General features: G+C 41.5%; 1 protein-coding gene across 1 annotated transcript in view; it reads left to right on the forward strand.

Annotated features, from left to right (window-relative positions):
• The first annotated feature begins 2,401 nt into the window (after positions 1 to 2,401).
• The window catches only part of GPI (glucose-6-phosphate isomerase), a 28,593-nt gene continuing 6,730 nt past the window's right edge, over positions 2,402 to 24,264 (forward strand). Inside the window, exons 1-12 of the mRNA XM_074968771.1 lie at positions 2,402 to 2,613; positions 7,878 to 7,968; positions 9,330 to 9,398; positions 13,202 to 13,321; positions 15,985 to 16,068; positions 16,167 to 16,313; positions 18,379 to 18,450; positions 19,650 to 19,694; positions 20,740 to 20,793; positions 22,295 to 22,355; positions 23,473 to 23,516; positions 23,823 to 23,975. Coding sequence (XP_074824872.1) covers positions 2,495 to 2,613; positions 7,878 to 7,968; positions 9,330 to 9,398; positions 13,202 to 13,321; positions 15,985 to 16,068; positions 16,167 to 16,313; positions 18,379 to 18,450; positions 19,650 to 19,694; positions 20,740 to 20,793; positions 22,295 to 22,355; positions 23,473 to 23,516; positions 23,823 to 23,975 — 1,059 coding nt within the window. The 5' untranslated portion in view covers positions 2,402 to 2,494. The remainder of the gene's footprint in view (positions 2,614 to 7,877; positions 7,969 to 9,329; positions 9,399 to 13,201; positions 13,322 to 15,984; positions 16,069 to 16,166; positions 16,314 to 18,378; positions 18,451 to 19,649; positions 19,695 to 20,739; positions 20,794 to 22,294; positions 22,356 to 23,472; positions 23,517 to 23,822; positions 23,976 to 24,264) is intronic.

The following is a 24,264-nucleotide window of genomic DNA, read 5'->3' on the forward strand; positions in this document are numbered from 1 at the left end:
GGTGGCTGCTAGCCGGGCACCCAGCTCTGAAGGTGGAGCTGCTGCAGCCAGCAGCTGGAAGGGGTGGCTGGAGGAGAGGCCTAAGGCAAATTCTGGAGTGGCTATAGCCCCCACAAACTCCCCTACTGCCACCCCAGCTGACAAGGAAGGGTTGAAAAAAAGAATGGATACACCCTTCTCCAAAGCGAAAGTTGATAAGATCATGAAGAGACTGAGTGATCCTGACAACAGAGGTTTGTAAATAAGTGTGAATAGTGAAGACAAAAGCATTGCACAATAACTGGATTTCAGCGTGGCTGCCAACCTCCACAGCACAAATCTAGTGGAGTTGCCCTGTTATAATGGTCTTTAATGTACAAACTGTCACAAAAATGAATGGCTATTGAGCTCGGTCATTGATGTTGGGATAAAGTTACATGAGCCAAGTTAGAAGCAGGTATGTGGGGTTGCACAGACACTCCACACAGAACATCATCATTTCTGGGGAACAAAGTCCCTTTTCCCCCCTCAAATACAAACTGGTCTCCTCAGCATCCTGGTGTCAAGAACCTTTCATTGTTTCCTATGTTTTTATTAATCAATCTGCCTCTGTGGTCCACTAAGCTTTGCAGAACAAGAGAACAGTAACCTTTTTGGTTCACATACTTACTTGCCCCTTTTGGTGAGCAAAGTACTGGGATATGGGTGCCACTGATAGCCCCTGAACAGTTGGGAAAGCCCATCCTGTCAAATCCAGCTATTATTTCTGGAACTTTTCTTCTGGCGACGATGCATGGGTAGATCATAGTGCTAAATACCTCGCAATGACATCTGCCTGTGCTGAAGGACACCTTCGTAACCTGTACAGCTGCTGAAAATGTACATGAAGGAACATTGGCACATGCTTGTGGGGCTACATAGATTTCTGAGGGGTTTGTTCCCCTGTGGCCAAAGTTCATTAGCCATTTGTTCCTGTGACAATTCACACATTAAAGATAACTATCACAGGGCACCTTTATTAGTGTTGGGTTTGTGCTGTGGAGGGTGGTACTGAATTAAAAACAAATAAGGCTAATTGCTAAGTTGACATAGGTTTTGTAAAAGCCTGAAAAAGTAATCTACATGCATACTCCCTTTGACTGGTATTTTACCTCTAATTTAAATGTTAACATTTTACAGTGAATAAAGTGGTGTGCTCAGCATGACTCAGGAATATATGGTATAATTAAATAACAATGGATAAATACATAAAGTGCTGTACTCACTGTCACTCAGGAAAATGTGATGTATTTTAATATTCTGTGATGTGTGATTCCAGTAGAGCAGTGATAGACTGAGGCTGCCAAGCTGCAAGTGGTTCTTTAATGTGCCTCCTGTGGCTCTTTGCAGCACATGGTATTAAAACAGGGGGGCAAGGCTTACCTTGGGCGGTACAGCTCCCAAAGCGACTGGCATGCCCTTCTGGCAGCAGCTTCTAGGTGGGGGTCTCTGCGTGCCACTTCCGCAGCTCCCATTGGCCGCAGTTCCCAGCCAATGGGAGCTGCGGAGTTGGCGCTCAGGTTGGGGGCAATGCGCAGAGACACACCGCCCCCAGGGGCCACAGGGACATGCCAGCTGCTTCCGGGAGCAGTGTGGCACGGCATGGGTGGAGGGAGGCAGCGCGGGCAGGGAGCCACCTTAGCCCTGCTGCTGGCATGTCTCTGTGCACCCCCTCGGGGGGATGGGGACAGCGGGTCTCCATGCACTGCATGGGGCGGGGGAAGCACGTAGAGCCACCTCCACCCCGCCGGGGGCACACAGAGACGTGCCAGCAGCCAGCCACAGAATGCAGGCAGGCAGCTTGCCTGCCTGAGCTCTGCCGCACCGCCGGCTGGGACTCAGGGGCAGGTTGTCAGATGAGATTTGTCCTGCATTTTGGGGGGGCCCTGTCATTGGGGGCCCCGTGCCACCGCACTGTTTGTTTTACGGTAAATCCGCCTCTGATCAAAAGATCCCAGTCCGAAGGGAGGTGCCACCTGGGCCAGGTTCTGAACAAACACCTCGCCCCTAGTCTCGTCCCCGCAGAGCTAAGTCTACTTCGATACAAGGCAGAAGCCGCGCCAGAGAGAGAGAAGCCGGGAGAGGCGGCGCCTGGCGGGCTCGGTGACAGGCTGAAGCTCACACAGCCCGCAGGGCACGCAAGGCGCTCATGGCAACCTTTGGGTGGGTGGGATCCCGGATAGCACCTGCAGGGATGTGCCGGGGCGGCTGCGAACGGGAAAGGCGGTAGCCCGCCGCCCAAGGGAGCGCTGTGACAGCTCCAGCCCCTGCTCGGGCGGACCCCCGTCCACAGGCCAGTCACGGCCACGGGGGCTGCAGCCGCGTGTAAGCGGAGCCCAGGCCCGGCGCGCCAAGGGGCCGGCCTGTGGGGGCCGGGGCGGGGCGGGGCCGGCACTGGAGGGGCGGGTCTGCCGTTATAAACCGCCGGTCCCCAGCAGCGCCTGCTCTGCCCGCCGCATCGTCGTCCGCTAGCAGCATGGACCTGTCCAGCGACCCCGCCTTCAGGAAGCTCGCCGAGTGGTACAAGGCGAACGCCGCCAAGCTCGTCCTGAGGCAACTCTTCGAGGCCGACAAGGACCGCTTCCAGAAATTCAGGTGGGCCCACTCAGCGGCACGACCCCGGCCCCCAGGGGGCGGCTAGGGGCGCCGCCGGACCGGTCCCCTCCCCGGGTAGCGGGGCCGGGGCTGCTGCAGGGTCCTTCCCAGCCCCCGCTCCCAGGGCTGTAGGCGGCGGGGCCCGGCCCGGCCCGGGCCGCGCAGCGCCGCCAGGGGCCCGCTCGCTCAGGGCCGCGGGGAGGCTTTGCGGAAGCCGTTTCTGGGCCCTGCCACCTGCCCGAGTAGGGCCGCAAGGGAGCGGAAGCCGCCCCGGGGCGCTGTCGCCGCACCAGTTGGCCCCAATGGCCTGGGTCCCCGCGGCCCGCCCGCCTGGGGAGTGCAGCGCGGAGGGGACGGGGCAGTCTTCCCCCAGAGCTGGTGGTGCTCTTCGGGCACGGCTCCAGCAGAGCCCCCTGGCTCGGCGGGCTGCCCGCCTGCCCTTGACTCATCCTTGCGGCACGGTACGTGCCGGGAAGCACGGCGCGGGGCTGCGGCGGGGAGAGTGGCATTGTGGGTCCGTCGTGTCTCGGCCTCTCGCATCAGCCTGCCTCGTCATGGTGGGCCCCGCGACAAGGGCCCTGAACGGCCCTCAGAGCCAGCGGGGTGTCCGGGCTGGCCCTGAGCAGAGCCTAGTACTGCCCCCAGCACCTTTGGTGCCCCTATAGTTACTCAGAGCACACTGCAAGAGCGATACGGGATTGTGACCCAGGAAGGGGAAGCACAAGGATAGGCACAGACCGTGTTTAACGCTGCTCAGCCTCTCTGTCGAATGGAGCCATGATTACCCTGTCTAGCAGGAGTGATTAGAATTCATTAACGTACACATGTGCCAAATATTTAGTATTGAGCTTCTTCAGACCTCTGTAGATCATGGTGAGAAATACAGACACCCTGAGCTTTTGCCTTTTGGTGTACAGATAATTTCCTGTCAGGCATCACTTGGGTGGGAGATTGATTTAATTGTTGGCATCATCTTGAAAAGGGGCTTCATGCTTTATGAACGGCTTAAGTATTTTAAAGAGTATGTTGAAGACCAAGATGTATTTCTCCACATTAGTGTCTAAGAAGAGCTTTCTTGCATGCCTACTTTCTCTATGCTGATGAAAGAATAGACTTTTTTAAATCCTCATTTCTGTGTAATGGTTGTACCTATGATCCTGGTAACAAGATTGTGCCACCTTGTACTTTAAAGTCTGTAAGTTTTTAAAACAAATATTCTAGTTTCTTTGTAGCAGGGAAAGTACATTCTGGCTTACAAGGTTTCCCTGGCTCTAATACAGCATTAGGGACTGAATTTGATAGTTTCTTTTTTGTTGAGAGGAGAGCAGGGGTGTCTAGAGGTGTGACTACTTAAAATAAAGTTGAAATGAGATCAATAAAATATACATCCTTTTAAAATCCAGAACACCTATTATTTCATTCCTTCTTTACATGCCTAATAGGATAGCATAGAATGTCTGTCCATGTTTGTTACATTCATACTCCTCCTTTGCTGCACACCTGCCTGAGAAAAGGTCACATTTGCCATTTAGTTTGGCATACTTCATTGTGGGAAGTGTTCATACTTGCCTCCAACTATGTCACATGAATTTGAACTCTTAAACAAAAAATGCATAAGTCTTTTGACAAATGCTGAGAGCAGTTAATCCATCACATGGATCATAGTTAACTGCTCCTTGAAATTCAATCTCTAGTTCTGGCAAGCTGACAGAAGGAGCAGATTCCAGAAGCATTTGTCCACTAAGAATACCCTACCACCAGCTGTGGAGGGTTCAGCACCAAAACTGCTGGCAGCAGCCTAACCCCAGCAAATCATAACTACCGGGAGGTTGCAGACTGAGTCAAGCTTTTCTGAAGCAAATAGCCAGTGCAGCGTATGCAGTGCTGGTATGTGTTCATAACAGCTTGCCCCACTCAGAAAAGACAACTACATTTTGCACCAGCTGAAGTTTGAGTGCTTCTCAAAGATAGCCCTAAGTAGAGTGCATTGCTGTAATATAGCTTGGCGATTACGAAGACATAAATGACTGTAGTAAGGTATACATGGGAAAAGAACAGAGAGCCTCTAGGCTAACTATTAGTGTGTATGGGGTGGAAAGCATTACAGGTCACCTGGGAATTTGAGCAATGATGGATTCCAGGTTGCAAATGGCTTCTTTATATTTAACATTGTAGGGGGGGAGACCAGTATTCTGTGTGGTACCATGGTAATGGCTTTACAAGAAACTGTTACATCACTTAAGTGCGGACGTGGCTTATGTGACAAGTCATTGTTTTCATGTGGGTAGCACCATCTATTAGATGCTGCATTGCAGAATGTGCACTGTAGCAAAACATTATTGATCTGTAGGGTTTTTTGGATTTCTTCTAAGAGTCACATACTCTTAAGTAGGTTTAAAATAAAATTACATTATATCCCTTCATACTCCAGATGAGGTGTGGGTGGTAGTTAGATTTGTTGTGGTAGCCCACAGCAGCTACAATGATCCCAAATTATCTTTTATATAAGAGACTATCGGAAGTTCCCCTTCATTCGTCTGAACAGGGAAATGAATGACTAGTTTCAAAGAATTTCTCCATTTTTAGTAACTAAAATTTTTGTCTGGGATACTTAATTTTCTAGGTCTAAGGTTGATTCTCCCTCCCCCCATGAATAAATAAAATACTTCTGTAGGATACAGGGAGCCCAAGTTTCAAGGATGTGAACTTAAGTTTACCATACATTGACTAGAATATAGTCTCTGTTGCAACTTCCTTGTGCTTAATTGTAGTCTGAGATTGTCATTAGAATTCCTTTAAATTATGAAAAATCTATTGATATACAAAAGGGCATGATTTTTTTTTTTTTAGTAAAGTAGGTTCAAACTTTGGGTGCATAAAGCAATTTAGTATCAAATTAAAAATGTGACAAACCTATATAAAATGTACCTTCTTAAAGAGCTTGTCTCAACAGGTTTTATACTACTTTAGCTCAATCTGTTTAGAACTGTACAACCCCTAATGTGGATGTAGTTAAATGATTAAAAGGTGCATATACAAGTATAGCAAGCTTTATCCGTATAAAGGTGCTTATAGCAAGCTATATTGGTATAAGCACCTTTATACCAGTATAACTGCAGCCACACTAGGGGTTGTATATCTAAAAGTGTAGAGGAAAAACCAGCCAGAGACTCCAGTTGGTAGGAGCAGCTATAGCAGCAGCCAAAGCAGGGACCTTTCAGACATGCAGAGAACTTTCTACAGTTTTGACTGGACTTTCTCTGCCCTGTGCTGACTGGCTGCTTTCTCTAACCTTCTCCCTCACCATTGCATCACCTCAGCTTCACCCACACCTGCCCCTCTTACTCTGTTCTCCCCTTGCCCATATTCCTCTCCCCACTTCCCTTCAATGTTTCCTCTCCTTTCACTTTCTTTCCATTTAGCTGATCCACTCCAACTTACTTCCCCCACCAAAATAAAATGTGAAGCTAATGACACTTGCTGCCATCGCATTGTTCACTCTGCTTGTGTTATATACCCTTCCCCCACTCTGTCTTGTCAATTTAGATTGTAAGCACTTTGGGGCATGATCTGTCTATTACTGTATTTATACAGTGCCTAGTAAATGGGGCCCCATTCTTTGCTGGCCCTTAGAACAGATGCAGTTATTACTTTTAGTGCCTAAGTAACACCTCCTAACCAGAATAGTCGATAGTTTTGCAGTACGAAAACTGTGGTGACCAGGCCCAAGAGTTAAGCATACTTAACCTGAGGAAACTGGAAACCTAGACCCAGCATTAGAAAAGTATATAAGGTGTGGTAGAACAGGCTGATCAGACTGTAGTATGTTGTATTTGCTACAATTCTTTTTCTACTTCAGTCTTACTATCTGCTTTTCTGATGCCTGCCTGTTGTTCTCTCTGATGGTACCCTAAAGCTTTTTGCCAAAATATCTTCCCTTCCTCATTCAAATCTGTACAGTAATCTTAGTTCTGATAGGATTGGGGGGAGAAAGAAACAAAAAATACTAAATTATTGAACCCAGATGTACATGCCTGATTGAGTTACTGATGTTACAATAATAACCTTAGTCCTGCATCTCCCCATTTTACTCCACCCTCCCTGTTTATGGCCCTTGCTTGTTGTGTCACATCAAATTTATTTGGGCTAGGGGCTGTGTCTTAATTTGCTCTTGTTAGATTCCTAGCATAGCTGTGTACTCCAAAATAGTATATAAATTGTGTTCAGACACTGGGGAAGGAAAGCTTGCTGCAGAAAGGCACAGGAGATAATAGTGAACAATGTAGATTTTGATCCTGAGAGGTGTTGAGTACCTGCAGCTTCCATTGACTTCAGTGGGATTTGTGGGTGCACAGCACCTGGAGCAAAAGAAAAATAGCATAGCATAGGGAAGCAAGATTCCTTGGGTAGAAACACTGTTAGTGTTGGAATGAGTAATAGGAAACAGTTTTATGAGTTTCCCCTACACAGGAGAAGTGTGCTGTAAAAGTAGTGCCCAGTGCAAAGAAAATTAGGATGTATATGACTGGAGGATTCTGTTGCTTTGGGGGTATGGAATAATTAGCACTTCCTACTACAGCAAGGGGCTAATAAAGTAGTCCATTTTCCAAGAAGACTCAAATGCATGGCAATACATGACTTGTCTTGGTGCTACTTCTAATAAACACATCTTCAGCATTTTTAGTCTTAGATCTGTTGAAGGCTGCAACATGATCTTCTGAGATTTAGACTATATTCTTCAAACAAGGGTTAGTTAAATAATTTGGAGCGCTCCGCTGGACAGTGAGGATTAGATTACACAAATGAGATTAATAGTGAATGGAGCAGAGTGCATTTTTTTTATACTTGGAGTTGTATTAGTTATCGTGTATGTGGTGTGTGTGTTTTGTTTTTGTTGTTTTTTAAGCATGCTTGCTTTTATCACACTTTGCTGCTGGAATGAATATGAATACTTGACTTGATTTTTTTTTCATCTTGTTGTTTTTATTGAAATGATTGGCCTAAATGTCAATATGATTGTTTCTATTTAAACTCTCCAAGGAGAAAATGGACACTATAGCTGGAAAATTATAGTCCAATTAAACTGTTTAGTATCTAGTAAATCCTCTTATGAAATGTGTTTGGGCAAAACTCTCCCTTTGTAGCCCAAATCTACAAAAGCTAGTAAGAATAGCCAAATTATTTGGGTAATCTCTCATTACTTGCATGCGTAAAATAATAGCTCTGTAGGAACTTACAATTTAACAAACCATCTCTGTTGGCAGTGTGACTCTGAATACTGATCATGGGGATATCTTGGTGGATTATTCGAAGAACCTTGTTACAGAAGAGGTCATGAAGATGCTGATAGAACTGGTAATTCCTTATGTTCACCCTCATCTATCAAAAGATGAAAATAAGTTGCAGAAAAATGCAGAGCTAAATCCTTCCTGACACAGTTGGTTCTAGCACAGGACATAAGTCAGGATTATCAAGAGTATTTGGGTGCCTATTGGGAGTTGAGAAAACTTCAGCCCAGCTCTCAAAAGTAGATAGTTTCGTATCTTCACAAGGATTTGGTAGGCATTAAGCCCATGAAACCTGCAGACCATCCTAGGGATAGCTTCACAGCTTTGCTTTCTGGCCCCAAGGCAACGTGACTCTGTCAGGAGCTATTCTACCAAAGCCTCCTCACTGACCATGAGCCCCACCTTGCTTCCCACCTCAGGAGGGGTTTCGCTGTGCAGCAGAGCAACCAACATAAGATAATACTGATGAGGTCTGCATTAATACAAGATGGGACTCCTCATGGAATTGAGAATGGGAAGATTATGCCATGAAAGAGGACTGTTGTCCACTCCCTAGCTGCAGAGCACTGGCAGAGGGCTTTTGTACAATCTAGTGGGGGAGTTTATCTGAGAGCTGCCTCAAATCACCACCACAGCCCAATCTGTGTCTACATGCTGGCATTAACCATATAACAATTGGGCCATTCCGATGTAATGAAATATCCGTTTGTGGAGCCAAAAATGTTTCTCTTGTCAATCAGATGCTTTTAAAGATCAGTGCAGGTCTCTTAAAGAACAAGAAACTTTTTTTACATTTATATAAAAAAAGAACCAAACTAAATTAGTACAAGCGTCAAGTCCTTAACAGAATTACATCTGCAGTTTAAAAGTGATGCATGAAACATCTTTTGTTGCTTAAATAGTCATCTGAAAGCTTCAGGACTGTCATTTCTGAAAAGATTTGCCTGGATAATCTTAGTTCAGTGTGATGTTCAGGTTTACCATTCTCCCTGGCTACTTAGTTAGATGAAAGACCAAGACAGTCTTGTATCTGTGATGCATCATATTTGGAAGTACTAACAGAAATTTGGACCTGCAGGAAAAAATTACTTTCAATCACTTTTCTGTTTATTAAAATAAATAAGCAATTGACTGGTGTATTGTTGATGTTGACAAGATGAAACAGAGTAATTTTAAAAAGTTGAGATTGTCATGTCAGTTTCACCTATACCACTCTCCCCTCAGTGAACAAACACCCTCTAACCAATTTCCTTTAAAATAGGAGAAAGAACTCTTACAGTTGTGAACTACTGGCAGATAATATAACTGTTGTAGCCAGTTAGTTTTATGGAAGAAATTGTCTTTCTGATGCAGGTGGGCCTATCTGGGAGGGGCTAGTTTCTTCTTCTTCCCTTAAGTGAATGAGATTTTTTTTTTTACCCTTCTCAGGCAAAGTCAAGGGGTGTTGAAAATGCTAGGGAGCAAATGTTCACTGGAAAGAAGATCAACTTCACTGAGGTAAGGTTTAGTTCTGTCTGTGGCTATATCACCTAGGTCAGTAGCTCTCAACCTTTCCAGACTACTGTACCCCTTTCAGGAGTCTGATTTGTCTTGTGTACCCCCAAGTTACACCACTTAAAAACTACTTGCTTACAAAATCAGACCTAAAAATATAGAAGTGTCATAGCACACTATTACTGAAAAATTGTTTACTTCCTCATTTTTACCATATAACTATAAAATAAATCAATTGCAATATAAATATTGTACTTACATTTCAGTGTATGGTGTATATAGATCAGTATAAACAAGTCATTGTATGAAATTTTAGTTTGCACTGACTGCACTAGTGCTTTTTATATAGCCTCTTGTAAAACTAGGCAAATATCTAGATGAGTTGATGTACCTGCTGGAAGGCCTCTGCATACCCTCAGGGGTACACATTCCCTGGTTGAGAACCACTGACCTAGGTTATGCATATTTATGCTGGAGGAGTGTGGGGCTGGAAATTACTACTACATGGCTACTTATGGTGCATTGAACTATTAAATGTAGTGATAGTATTATTTCTTTGCTCATGTACATCACACCATACACACAGGCTCTGAGGAGAAGACAAAAACAAGTAGTGATATCAATGGCAACTGAGGTGGGGTGGAGAGCTGGAGATCAGCCTTACAATTTACTGGGCCCCAAGCTGCTGGAAGTGGAGGAAACTGGACCAGAAATTGTTTCCCACACTGACCTGGTTCTGAAGGCATTCCGCTGGAGAATGGAGATGGGACCAACTGATGAATTACAGAGCTCATATCTGACATGGGGCAGGGTATTAGATGCAAGGGGACACTTTCTTTGCTTCTGCTTCAGACCAGTCGTGGTAAAGCTTAGCAAATGACACAAGAACTTCTAGTAAGAACTGTAAGAACTTCTGCTTTGTGCTGTTGAGGATACTTGTCAGTGGCAGTTATAAACCCAGTTTTTTGGGAACTAGCCACCTATTGCATCAAGAGAACAAAGACCTTCCCTTTTTTCTAGGTGTGAAAGTGATCACTGTATCCAGGCTTATTAGAACACACTGTTGCTCAAAGTTTGTGGTATGCTGCATAGGACTTCAGTTAGGTTGGATAAAACAAATTAAGTAGCTACTCGTGTTTTTTTTTTTTTTTTTTTTTTTTAAATTGAGAACAGAAGAAAATCTGGGTGATCTAAAAAGCAGCTCAACCAAGAGGGTTATCTTAAATATTCAAGTTCCTTTCACGTTTTAGAGCTTTTCTGATGGAAGTTATTTGCTTGTGTTCATTGACTATGTGAACTTGCAGAGACACTGTTAAACACTTTGCTTCGAAGAGCTCAGTAGTTGTATTATATTTTGCTTGTGAGTATTGAGTGTTTGTAGAGGTGTTTTGTCATGTCCAGATAAAGCAGCTTTGGAAAGGCAGTTTTCCTCCCTTTCTGTATTTATCCATTGCCCTTAAAGGACAAAAGTAAAATAACCATTTTTTAGCTCCAGCTAAGGCTTTGCCTGCCTTTTGTTTTATTATTATTATTAAAGGCAAGCAGTTAAAACTTCAGTGGCTAGAATGACTACAGACCATTTTAAAACCTAACTCTTCAGAAAGCTGAAGTCTGTGTTTGGACCCAGAAATAGGAATTTAGCCAGTTTGTACTTGCAATTGCATATGTGCAGACCTCATATTTCAACTGTCTGAAAATTGGGTCTTTGTGCCCATCAAACCTTTTCTTTGAATTCTGACCAGTAATTCAGAAATGATGCTTGGGAGAGTTCACTGGTCCAAGTTCAGAATGAAATTACTATTCTTCTCCTTCAGAGTTTCAAAGTCATTGTGATTGTTCATCCCTCCTATGTGCAGTCATGCAGCCCCAGGTGGGAGCACCCTGCTTCTAAGATTATTTTGGCTGAGCAGGGGACAGCTCTGCCCCATTCAGCTCTTGATTTTTATTAACTATCTAGGGATTGGTGTGAGGGGTGGGTGTTGAGGTTCTGCCTCCCTCAGAGGCTCAATTTGGCATAAGGAGCCTGTGGCTTATCACAAGGTAGCCCATTTTGACTACTCCTTATGAGGTTGCTCTTTTCCCTGCCTTGGAACAATATACCAGTCAAGATAAGTGTTCCTCAGAGAACTATATTCTGAGGTAACATTATTTTAGAGGAGTGGACTTGGTTCCCTGCTTGGCCTCCAGTACTTATGCCCTACTTCAAGGGCTGCTATGGTAAGAGGTAGTAATACAAAACAATCACCTCTGGTGACTCAGAGTCCAGGAACACTTGCATTTATCAGACTCCTAGGTCTCCTTTATAGTTGGCAGAACTATATCAGAAGGTTGACCTGGAACAGATCTGTGTTTAATTTACACTCTATCTGGCCAAGCAGAACATCATGTCAAATCCTTTTAAAATCAGAAGTGTCCTGATTACTTAAAAGGGATACCATCAAACAGAAATTTAACATGTCCAAAGCAATAAAGATTCAGAATTGACTTGTACTCTAATTTAGAGAATGTTCTAAATCTAAACAAGCTGACCACATTTAAGGCTGATGTATATTTTGATGCTGGAGGCATTGTCTGCTTGGTGTACATGTATGCAAAAGTCCTATTTAGTGCACCCATGCATAGCAATGTCGTGTGTACATCCCAAATGAGTGTTAACTTGGATGGTAAGCTACTGTTAGTGGTCACTGCACCAGAAATAAATCTCTTCAAATGCAGTATTTATCAATTTGAAAAGTTTTAAGATAAAAATAAGTAGAAATCCCAGTACTAATATATTTGATTCCATGGTGAAGAGTGACCAGGACCATCCTTCATCCTCAATTTAAAAACAGGGTGCATCTTCATAACTGTAGCTCAGGAGGCTCCTGAGTCTTCTGACCCAGCAGCTACCAAAGCTCTCTTAGATTGGATTCAGGACTGTAATTTAACCCATAAACTTTGGCAGTTCATATCTTCCTTGTTGGCTTTGCCTCACTGACCAGGTGAATTGTTTAACTGTAAATCCTCCACCCTAGATTACAGCAGCAACAAACTCATCACTACAGATGAAGACTCAAATTCTGGCCTCTGATATAAGCAGGGTGTGGTGCATCTGAGATTAGAATTTGGCACTACTCTAGAATTCTAACATATCACACAAGTATTTGGGGGCCTTTCTCTGATAAGCATGTTCTTCTATTCCACTGCTATCAATTTCCCTGTCACATGGCTGCTACTTCTATATGCTTATTTATCTTTTCCTGTATATTGTATTTTCCTGTTACTGCTGTAGTCATTGAGAAACTGCTAATAACTCCCTATTAGCTAATAACTGCTAATAACTCCCTTGAGTTATTGACTACAACTAGGAGTTGATCATAAAACTGTCTTCAATCCTGAAGACCATAATCTCTGCTTAGTGCAGAAGTATGAATTGCAAATGCATTAAAATTGCTTATCAAAAGATCAAGCTTTAACTACAATTTCAAACTCATTATCTCTCACTACAATCTATTAATGTTTGCCTGATATGCATACTACATACTTTTCTAGTTTTGGAAGTTTTTTGGACAGTTTTCCACCAACTCTGTCAAATCTGATCAGGTGCTTAGATACCACAGTGAGCATGTTAGAAATAGTGAGAGAGAGATGCAGGCTTGTGGTCGTAGAAGATTTTCAAGTTAATAGTCAGAGATCCTTAGATAGGCAGGCTTCAGAGCCTTTAATGTTATGTTGCTGCCTTCTGGGTGCTGTTTTGTGTATCTACACTGCCAAACTGCCTCAGTTAATATTTTATGATGTTTGTCTCCCATGCTGCCTTGTTTCAGAATCGGGCTGTGCTTCATATTGCCCTGAGGAATCGCTCCAATGTTCCAATATTAGTGGATGGCAAAGATGTAGTCCCAGAAGTTAACAAGGTGTTGGACAAGATGAAGCACTTCTGTCAGGTATAAAATCCTTAGTTGATTGATCTGATCTATGTACTTTGCATCAGTGTTCTGTTGCACTTATAATATGAACTACTACAATACCTAACAAGTCTAAATGAGGGACAGTAGTAGCTGCATGAACAAAATGGATCCGTATCTGTACACGTCTTCTAGGAATGGTTACTTTTTCTGAACAACATTTGCTAGAAAAACACTTTCCTGAGTTTGCATTTAAACTTTTTTGTTTTGTTTACAATAATATTTTATCCTCATTCATAACTTGTGAGTTCCAGTTATATAAATATTGGGCACAAATGGCAGTTAGGCACCAAACACCTAATGACTTCTCCCTTCCCTTAACTAATTTCTTAATCACTTGGTCGTATCTCATTTACTGTAGAAATGTTTGTCTAGAAGGAACTTCCCCCTTAAAGTCATATTTGCTAATGTGAGTGCAGTCAGGAGGCTCCCAGCTCACTTGTCACTTGACAGGTGCTCCACCAATTCTACAGTGTATTGTAGAAGGTGTCTTGGACTCTTTCCATGGTCTCTTCTAATCTCACAGCCATTTTCTTGGAGCATCTCAGGGCCTTTCATAAGGTATATGTAAGTCAACTCTATTTGCAACTTAACAGTGTGAGAATTCTTTGGTATGCTCCCTGGCTAGTCTAAACCTTGCATCTTCTGCTCTCAAATCATAAATGACTATTTGTCTTTGGTTTAGTACAGCACAACATTTAAAATGTAGATGTCTATCAAACTAGTTCTAGACACTCACTTTTGTAGTGACAATTCTTTGATTAAGAACAGTTGTCTAGGAACAAACATGGAGAACAAAGTGGGTGTTAGCTTAAGATTTGGATGAATTTCATATGCCTGAATGCCAAACTCAGATGCTTGATAAGGCTGATCAACATACACTGTTCTAGGTATCTTAAACCTGCCAATGTATAACAAACACATCAGTGAGGTTCAGGGATGATGGGGTAAATCTTTGTTCATGAGGCTGTCATTGTAAATCCTGTCCAGATGGTCGTGACCAAAAGTTACCCTGGCCTGATGACTGCTGGGTGGCCTATGTGAAATGAGTTTGGAGTAGATCCAGTTCCCAGTGGAGAAGTGCCCAAACCAAAATAACTGACACTAATTGGCACCTTTTGTTGGCAGCCTCAGCCCACAATTAAGAACTGAATGGGCTGTAGAAGCTCAACAGTCTTTTATCCCTTATAAGTTCTCCTTCCTGGGCAGGATTAAAATGTACTGGTGGTATAGTGTGAGGAAGCTTCTATTGCTGCCTATGCCATACCTCTTTTGCAGATATGGACTTCAATCTTCAGAGCTAGCAATTGGGCACTTCGCATGCAGACCAGAGCCCCTCTCTGAGTGACCAAAATAATCATGTTTAAACATCATTCTAGTCTTTAGTTTTCACTACCACAAGGGATGCTTGATTTAGTCTTCTCTGTGAAGGCAAAAAATATGGTTCCTTAACATGGTTTTAAGAGGCTATGGTTTAAGTGGTGGCTCTTTTTTTTTTTTAAAGTAGCCTGTAGCTGAGATTGCTATAAATTGTTACTTAACTGTGTACGTCTACAAGTTTTTCTTCAGTAGAGCATCATTATCTTCACAAAGCATGTCTGGGGAGAAAGTATTAGAATAATTGGAGCTCCAATTAATCTGATTGCAGAAAAGAAATAGCTTTAGAATTGGGTTTCATTTTCAGCTCTCCCTGGTAGTGGATGTTGCTCATGTTTGCAAGCTTTGCTTTGTGCAATGAGTGGGATTAATGCACAGGTGGTGGATGATGGGCAAATGCAGGTTGCTATTTTGGTGGTATACCAGTTTGACAGCTTTTATTCAAAACTTTCAGTAGCTGGCCGACCAACGAGTAGGGCTGAAGCACAGAACTGATTCTCTTAATAGAAGACCTGTGTACAATGGAAAACCTTTGAATATTTTGTTTAGACATAAATCTTGTATACCCATGACACTTTTTAGAACCAGTGCTCTATTATATCTCGCAAAACCTACTTACGTTAATTAGAGGCCCAATGCAGAACTTCAGATCCAAACTCCTCTGAATTTAAGTTCAAATGCAAACCAGAATTTAATAGCTCAGAATCCTCTTGATATTATATAGATTTTTAATTTGGGTTGCTCCTTTGATGTTCCTCCTCTTTAACATTCATATTTATTGTAATTGCCATGATGGAACACAGAGGTCTTATATTCTGTTCTTGTAGACTTAGGCACTGGTATTAGTATGCAGTACTTTGGCTGTGGTATGAGGAAATCACTGGCCTATATGAAGCTTTAACATTTGTCACTGCTCTACAGTAAGGGCCCTATTCAGTCTTGTGAAAAATATGTGCTGCTCCAGTTGGAGTTGAGTAAGGGGAGTATGTGCATATGTAAAGGCTGACCTTTGCCCTTTATAAGTTAGTATATTTGTGTCCACAATGATCATCTTTTTTAATAAAAACTCTAAATCCTTTTTTGTTTTATGGATTTACTTTTTAGCTGTGCATTTTGGTTCTTTAGTATTTGCTTGTTTAAAAGGAGAACCTTTTGGGAGAATCTCCTAGGAGTATTTGTGACCCTAATCTATACATAAATGATGGTCTTGATATTGTAGTCATTGTAACTTAACCTTAATTGAAATCTGTGTATTTAAACTGCAGAAAGTTCGTAGTGGAGAATGGAAAGGCTACACTGGAAAGGCAATTACCGATGTGGTCAATATTGGGATTGGTGGCTCAGATTTGGTAAGCTCTCAAGTACTGACTCCTGCATAACATCATTTCGTGACTTGTGCGCGTGTGCAGCAAAGATTTGACAACCTAACTATATTGATGCTTTCCAGGGCCCCGTTATGGTGACTGAAGCCCTGAAACCATATTCCAAGGGAGGCCCTCGTGTCTGGTTTGTATCCAACATTGATGGTACTCATATAGCCAAAACCGTGGCTGAGCTTAATCCTGAGACAACACTCTTCATCATTGCATCTAAGGTATAGAAAATATTAACACTAGCGGGTGACTTTCTCAATTTGTAAATGGTCAGAATGGAGATCACTCAAAATGTATAAAAATTGCAGCAAGGGAGGTGTAGGTTGGACATTAGGAAAAACTTCCTAACTGTCATGGTAGTTAAACACTGGAATAAATTGCCTAGGGAGGTTGTGGAATCTGTAATTGGAGGTTAAGAGCAGGTTAGACAGGCACCTGTCAGGGATGGTAGATAATACTTTGTCCTGCCTTGAGTGCAAGGGACTGAACTAGAAGACCTCTTGAGGTCCCTTCCTGTTCTACAATTCTATGAAAATATTAACTTCTCCAGAAGTTTAAATGAATGGGATTTGTGTCCAAAAACAATACTTAGTTGAGCCATAGCCAAAAAGTCTTGTCTCAGTGTTCAATATCCCATAAATGGAATTTGTGATGCCATGTGGCTAGTTCTTTTAAAATTCAAGATCAGGTTTAGCATTTTGCCATGTCTTTGATGCATTTTTCCTATTTGTTAGAACCTAGTTTTACTCAATTGTATATTTTTGGTTCTTGATGATAATAGATCCTACACAAAGTACGGTACACTTAAAGATCTTCTTTAAGTAGCATTCTATAACATTTGTCACAGTAGCTGTTCTATATTACTTTTTTGTATTGTGGTAGTCCCTCAGAACCAGACCCCACTGTGCTAAGCGCTATACGAACACAAAATGGACAAGTCTGTGCCCCCAAAGAACTCAAAATGTTAAATTTCTTGATCACCATAAACATTGTAGAAGCTACAAATTGCCAGCATAATATTTTGTCAATTTGTAAGCAATCTGTACAATTTCAGTTTTGCACTTCAATATAAACTTACTATAACTGCATTTCTAGAATGCTGCTTGAGGATGGCTTGCCTTAATTCATGAACATAATGGCTGGGAGGGTCTTGTCTTTATTTTGTGTTTTTTGTTCCTCTTTGGGGAATACTAACTAAAGCATATACTGGCTTCTGTCTTGCCTGAGGAAGTTGATGGAGACAAATTTCATAGTTGTATGACACAGGTCCCTTCATTTCTAAAGCAGAGCAGACCCCCATTGGTTTTAAAGGCACAATCCCTAACAAATTACCATGTGTGTAATGCTGACCTTGCTTTGCTTGTGTTGCTCATTATCTCAACTTGGCAGTAACATAGACCTTCAACTAATGTATGAAGTAAGAAGGAAACTTCAAAATGACCACTAGCATTGTTTTGCGAGTAATTGAGTTCAATCATCACAGTTCAAAAGTTCAAAATATTGCCAGATTGAAAGAGTAACAGTTCAGTTTATTTGCCAGATTGTAGTTAGATAATTGGATATGTTCGGAAGGGAACGAATGGTATTTTTTTAGTTTCTCAACAAATGCATGTTCTATAACAAAATAATTTCGGAGATGGATGGGAGTAAAATGAATGTAATGCTCATCCTTAAAGCTATATTGTGATGGTTGAGTAAATCAGAATGGCTGAAGCTGATCCTAAAAGAATTGCATGACTGACCTTGTTTTCACACTTCATAAAGCAGGAACGTGTTTTCTTTAATCAGCAAAATGAAGTTATGGCAAGAGTCTTAACAGAAACTAAGTAGAATAAAGTGTCCCAAATATGAGAGATGGGAATGAAAACAAATAGAGCTAACAATCTGTGTGGTTTTCCCAATTTAAGTTTTCAGTTAGAAGTCACCACTAGTCTTAAAGTGGAAATTGTAGTCCAAACAGTTTATGCCTTCCTTCAAATATCAATTACATCAGCTAAAACTGATGTACCTGCCAAAAAAATATCCTAAATATTCCTTGTCCTCAGACCAATGTTAATGTGAAATTAGGTGTGCACCAGAAATACTAATATCTGCATGCACAGTGGGTGCATTCTTCCTTGAAATCAAGCTGCTGCTGTTATATAAATTTAGGGTTACTCTGCTCTGACTAGCTGGAACAATTTGTTTTGGTAGCCTAATCTTGTCTTGCATTCCTTAAACACATACAGACTTCATGTACTTTCTGTGAATGTGACTGTATTAAAAGATCTCTTTTCTGCTGTGCAGACTTTCACCACCCAAGAAACTATTACCAATGCAGAAACAGCCAGAGAGTGGCTTCTTCTTTCTGCTAATGATGTAAGTATAATATGCTTAAATTACATAACTGAACACATAACAGCCCTTCCCTGTGTCAGTTCTAAACAAGCTCTGGAGCAGAGCCAACTGCTGCCGAAACACATGCTGTACACGTTAGCAAATGTTGGATCTGTCACATTAAACTAAATTCCATTACCACTAAAGTTACTGGTTGCATCTCTGATCTTAATCAGTGATGAAGCCACTTAGGTGTTGAGACAAATGTTTGAGTTGCACCTAAAATCCTTTGTATAAAAGTACTTGAATAGATGTAACCTGTATCTCAGATTCATCTTGTAATATGGTACAACTGCCAGACTTCTGTGAGGTGGAAGAAACTTGAAGAGATGCTAGCCTCCATGGAATGGCCTGCCAGTCCTTGGCAAAACTTTCAAAGCTACACACAGTTATCATTGAAGCAGTAGATGGAGGCTGCTGCAGCAGATGTCTGAACTGTGAAGAGAGGTCTTCAGTTCATATTCTGGCATCTCACTCCTTCCTTCACCCTCCTACCACTCATACTTTGAAATGCAAGTCGTTTCTTTTTTTTAATTAAAACTACCTCTAACCCACTCCCACTAGGGGAAACTATATTTACTTTTCAAGATCAGGGTTTGAGAGCATTTCTCTTGTAAACTATTCCTATAACAATACCTCCCTGAGTCCAGAAATACTGAAATACTTAACCTGAATCTCTAAGTGAGGTGCTGAATTTCAAGCCTGTCACTTGGGGTTGATTCATTAAAGAACCAAGGCAAGGATTTCTGGCCTCCACTGACCTTTTGATGATTGCCAGGAGGATCTTTGTAACATATCAAACCCAGGCTGCTCCAAAACCTGGTCAGCAAGGGTTGATCTAGACAGACATGTTCAGCACCTTGTCCTGAAGGTTGAGTATGTTGCTCCAGGATATTTGCTATAAGAAGACTTAAACTATCTTTGAACCTTGCCTACAGTTGGGTCAGACATGCTGCTGACTCTTACAATATCTGTATTCATGATAAAGTCAAGTTCACAGACAGAGCAAATATACATGAATAGCAACAGTCAACCATGTTTTCTTAATGCCAGCAGAAGCAAATATCAAAAGAACAGTCCTGATTGTGTCAACATGCATAAACCAGCTTTGTGGCTGATCAGCAATGCAAAATATTTAGCAGTGTTCTGTATAACTAGTTTATATTTTTATTTTATTAAAGCCTTCTGCTGTGGCCAAGCATTTTGTTGCCTTGTCTACCAATGGCGTAAGTATAACACTTTTTTTTTAAATTTAGACCTATGCTATAGGTTTTAAAAATGAACTTAATTAAAATCCAGTAAGGTGTGGAAATGTGTAGGTGTGAAAACAATACCTCATGCTTTAAGATCATCTTGCTCTTGGAAAGGGGGGAGTCTTACAATTTCATGTACAAGAGAAGAATTATTCCCAGTAATGGATTATGGGAAAATGCAGTCTCCAAAGGGCCTTCAAAGGATGGCTTATTTAGGATGGGAAATATTGCTCAGAGCTGCTTTATATACTTTTCTTTTGGATCAAATTTTATAAAAAATCTGTACTCCATATAATTTTCTGATTTACAGTTCATATGGTTGCCCCATTATTAACAAAGGGTACCACTTCTTGCTTAACTAGTTATGTACTCCTGGGTAAGGTTCTGGTGTTGTGAGTTTTAAACACCATTTAAATCTTTGGGCCGAGTTCTGCAATGATGAAAGTAAGCTGTTAGGTGTAAGTAGTGTAACACATAGTCTTGGTATTTGGTGGGTATGTACAGTGAAAATTTGCAAGCATAAAGGGGCTGTAGTGTAAAAAAACTACTGCAATGAGTAAGAACATCTATAATAAGATGAGAAAGGTCTGCATTTACCTCAAAGCCTTCTGCAAGTCTATTTTAAAGTTCCATTTTCCATTCTGGCCTTGTTGCATGTAAACTATTAATTTTGAACAACACTAAATGCCATGCTGGTTCATTACACTACTTTCCATTTACAAATTTTCTGATCCATTTACACCACTAAATTGAACTTCTTGTTTTGGGACCGCTGGCAGATGGTACATTGACCAGGAGGAACACAGGATCAATCATGGCTTATTTTCTGGTGGAGTCTTTAAACTTCTGACCCAGAGTATGAAGTCAGGGAGATGTTTGTTTATGGGTACTTTAGTTATATAGGAAATAATATCTTTAAGCTAACTATAACTTTAGCTACATAAGCATCCTGGAGTTGCTGTTTGACATCTGTGTTCTCTAATATGAATGTATTTACCCATTTTATTTTTTATTCTAGCCTAAAGTTAAAGACTTTGGAATTGACACTGAGAATATGTTTGAATTTTGGGATGTAAGTAAATGTTTAACACCAAGCAATAGATGCTAACTGTTAGAATAACTTAACCTGCTTCAGAAAAGCCAAATTAAAAGGTCAATATCCTGCCTCCCCCCTACCCCACCCCCCACCCCCAAAAAGGTACTAAAATAAATCCACTAGTGCTTTAAGACAGTAATATGTTAGAATCCTAACCATAAATTGAGGGAACATGTCAAAGTAGTGAAATATATATATATCAATCTTGGCCATTCAGTTTGTCTCCCTATCAAAGGTCAGAAGAGGCACTTTCTGTATGCAGTGCTGTCTAGACAGCTGTTGAGTAACAGGAGATAGCTCATTGCTCCAAGTGTAGATCTTACAAGTAGTTATTATAAGCTGTGACATTTGACTGTTGCACTCTACTGTATATAATTTAGATCAGTAAAGGTCAAGTATCAAAGAACCAGAATCTGATCTGATATTTAGTAACAGACACAAATTTTAAGTACAGTGGACTTTCATCTCAAATCTTGTGGAAAAAGTAATATATCTGAACTATGCCTGACAACATCAGACAGGTCAGTATATTGCTCCTTGTTACATGCCTGACAGCATATTTAAAACTAGGTTTTAAAGGTTTCTTGTTGAAACCATGAAAGCTATTTAACATTCAGGTTGGTCTAACCCTTTATAACAAGGATTCTTGAACAGTTTCGTAGCCTGGCCAACTTGTCAGTGTTGTGTGGCACACACCTCTCCCATTTGTAATGCCTTCACATTGCTGTAGTTGACACAAGGATTTACTTACAAGCAAAAGTAACATTAGGACAGTAGTTAAGGCATATTTAGCTGCCTTTGATTCAGGTTAGCAGCTAGAAGTGAGGTAGAAGCTAGTACCAAGTGATCTGCCAGCTCACTGGACCACAAACTTTGATCTCACTGGCTGACAGCCTCCAAACACATGCTGTTGCCTCCTAATGGGTGCACATAAAACATACCAAGCATATTCAGCAATTGGATCACTGAACCCACTCTAGAATTATTTTATGGAATGGCTTGTTTTCACTTCTGATATTTAAGATTTTTATTAAAGAAATACCTTTCTCTCCCCCCCCCCCCCCCCAAATATAACCAAACTGATGGTCCTTCACAGACAATGGACACAGTCCCACATTGCCCAAAAGTGATTCTGTAAAAATAAAGGGAACTACATTTTGGTTTGAACACTTAAGGTAGCTTATTCTGCAACCCATAAAAAGTAAGGATCTTCTGTCTGTTCCACCAGTTAAACTAAACCCATTCCCAGAAATGGTCTGGCTTGTCTGGTATGGGTGTGTAGAACAAGGAAGGACACATCGCCATCCTGTATTAAAATAAAAACTTGTGTTCTGAAGAGCAAAAATGAACTTGGAAATTTCTATTTCATATCCAAAGAGTGCAGTATGAGAGGAGTTAGTAGAACTTGTTGCCATATGTTTAAACACAGAATCCTCATGAAAAGTTACTGCTATCTAAAACAATCTTGTATTTGCAGTGGGTTGGTGGCCGTTACTCATTGTGGTCAGCCATTGGTCTCTCCATTGCTCTGCATGTTGGTATGTATCCATATTATATAAAAATACTCTACATGGCTTGCATGATCAGCGGTGTGATTTACACACATTGAATATGCTAAAATGATCTATAGTGAAATAGATAACTTGGCTCTTTGGATTTCAGTAGCACATCTCAACTTCTGAAATTGCCTTTGACAAAATGGCCAACCGTGTATCTTGCCCACTTGCATGGTCAAAAATATTTTTGACTTCAGTCAATCACTTTTAATTTCATTTTCTAAATGAAAACTAAAATTTCCTGGACACTGACAAGGCCATGGGGAAATAGTTACGGTGCTTTTGAGATTGAGTATTGGAGTTGCAGTATGTGAAATACTCCATTGCTGTGTAAAACTAAATGGATTTCTTTCATTCTAACTAAGTGGCAGATAGGTAGTACCCTTCTGCTTGCCTGAGCAACCCAAGTCTGCCTTTAAATAAATGTTGCTGGCCTACTGATTTAGCTGTTGATTTAGCTATTTGCTCTTGATCCAATAGTCTGTACAGAGCTGCTTTTGTAGAGTTACTGCTTTTATCATCAGCTCCATTTCCTCCTCCTCTTCAGAATTTTATACTGAAGAGGGACAGGTTTATCAATTAATGCTGTAGTGTAGGTGGGGGTGATTAGGGCACCAGTTCCTAATGCGCACTGATGGGTGGTGCTGGTTAAGGACCATAATGATAGGACTGTATTTAAACCAAGCTAGGTAAATTTCTGATAAAGTTCTCCAATTTCTTTCTAGGGTGAACTATTTGTCTCAGTAATTCAGAGACTGATCAGAAAGCTATGCCATAGAAATTCAGATACTGATAACAGATGCTGCCTCTGTGTACATTTCCCTTTGTTACTTATTCTCTCATTCGGTTTTCAGGCTAAGGTTAAAGTATAAAAACTTACTGAAGTTGAGCCCTGAAATTTTAAAGCCCAGACTTACTCAAACCCAACCTTGGGGGCACAGATAGGCTTTTCATAACTTCGGCTCTATTTCCAACTCAAAATTTCACTAACAAAAGGAAATCTTAGTGTATAAGAATCTAAGCTGCGTTGGGGACTTATTTTCCAAGGAAACCATGTGTAAGTTATGATAGTTAAAATGCACACTTTTTTTTTGGTTAGGTTTTGACAACTTTGAGAAACTGCTTGCAGGAGCCCACTGGATGGTGAGTATGCGAATGCTTGTTAAATATTGTGTTCCCATTAACTTGGTACAATGTTGCTATTAAGACTGCTGGTGGTGACAGACAGATCAGTTGTGGAAAAGTACTGGTCTTCCCCAAGCTCCTTATTGTTTCCACTGCTTTGAAAACACTTTCTGTTGGAGCTCTCCCCTCCTTCGCACTCTTAGATCAGTTTTTATTGCCACTCTTCAATTTGGGGGACAATTGGACCAAACTCAGAACCTCTTATTCAAGGAAGTAAATTTCTTTGGTCACTGTAGTTTTCTTTCTCATCTCTTTCCTACATAGGACAACCACTTCCACACTGCTCCACTGGAAAACAACGTGCCAGTTCTGCTGGCCATGCTGGGTGTCTGGTATATAAACTTTTATGGCTGTGAAACCCATGCGCTCCTGCCATATGATCAATACATGCACCGCTTTGCTGCTTACTTCCAGCAGGTAAGGCTCAGCTTGTACAGAAGGTTCTCTCTAAGTCTGTGCATAGATAGTTCACTGCCTTTTTTGAGGTCAGGGTGCACTTTGCTTTTTATCAAAAGAGATGCTTTATGCTGGTGATCACTGGAGCATAATATAACAGGCCACTACACCTGGAATCGTCCCTTAGAATATATGCTAACTACTTATGCTAAACTATCTATTCCATGTAGTATTGAACTGTGTTAGAGTACCTTTCCCAGACCTGGCAAAGAGCTCTGTGTAGCTTGAAAGCTTGTCTTTCACCAGCAGA

The sequence above is a fragment of the Natator depressus genome, chromosome 12 (genome assembly GCF_965152275.1).
Source record: "Natator depressus isolate rNatDep1 chromosome 12, rNatDep2.hap1, whole genome shotgun sequence".
NCBI lineage: Eukaryota > Metazoa > Chordata > Testudines > Cheloniidae > Natator > Natator depressus.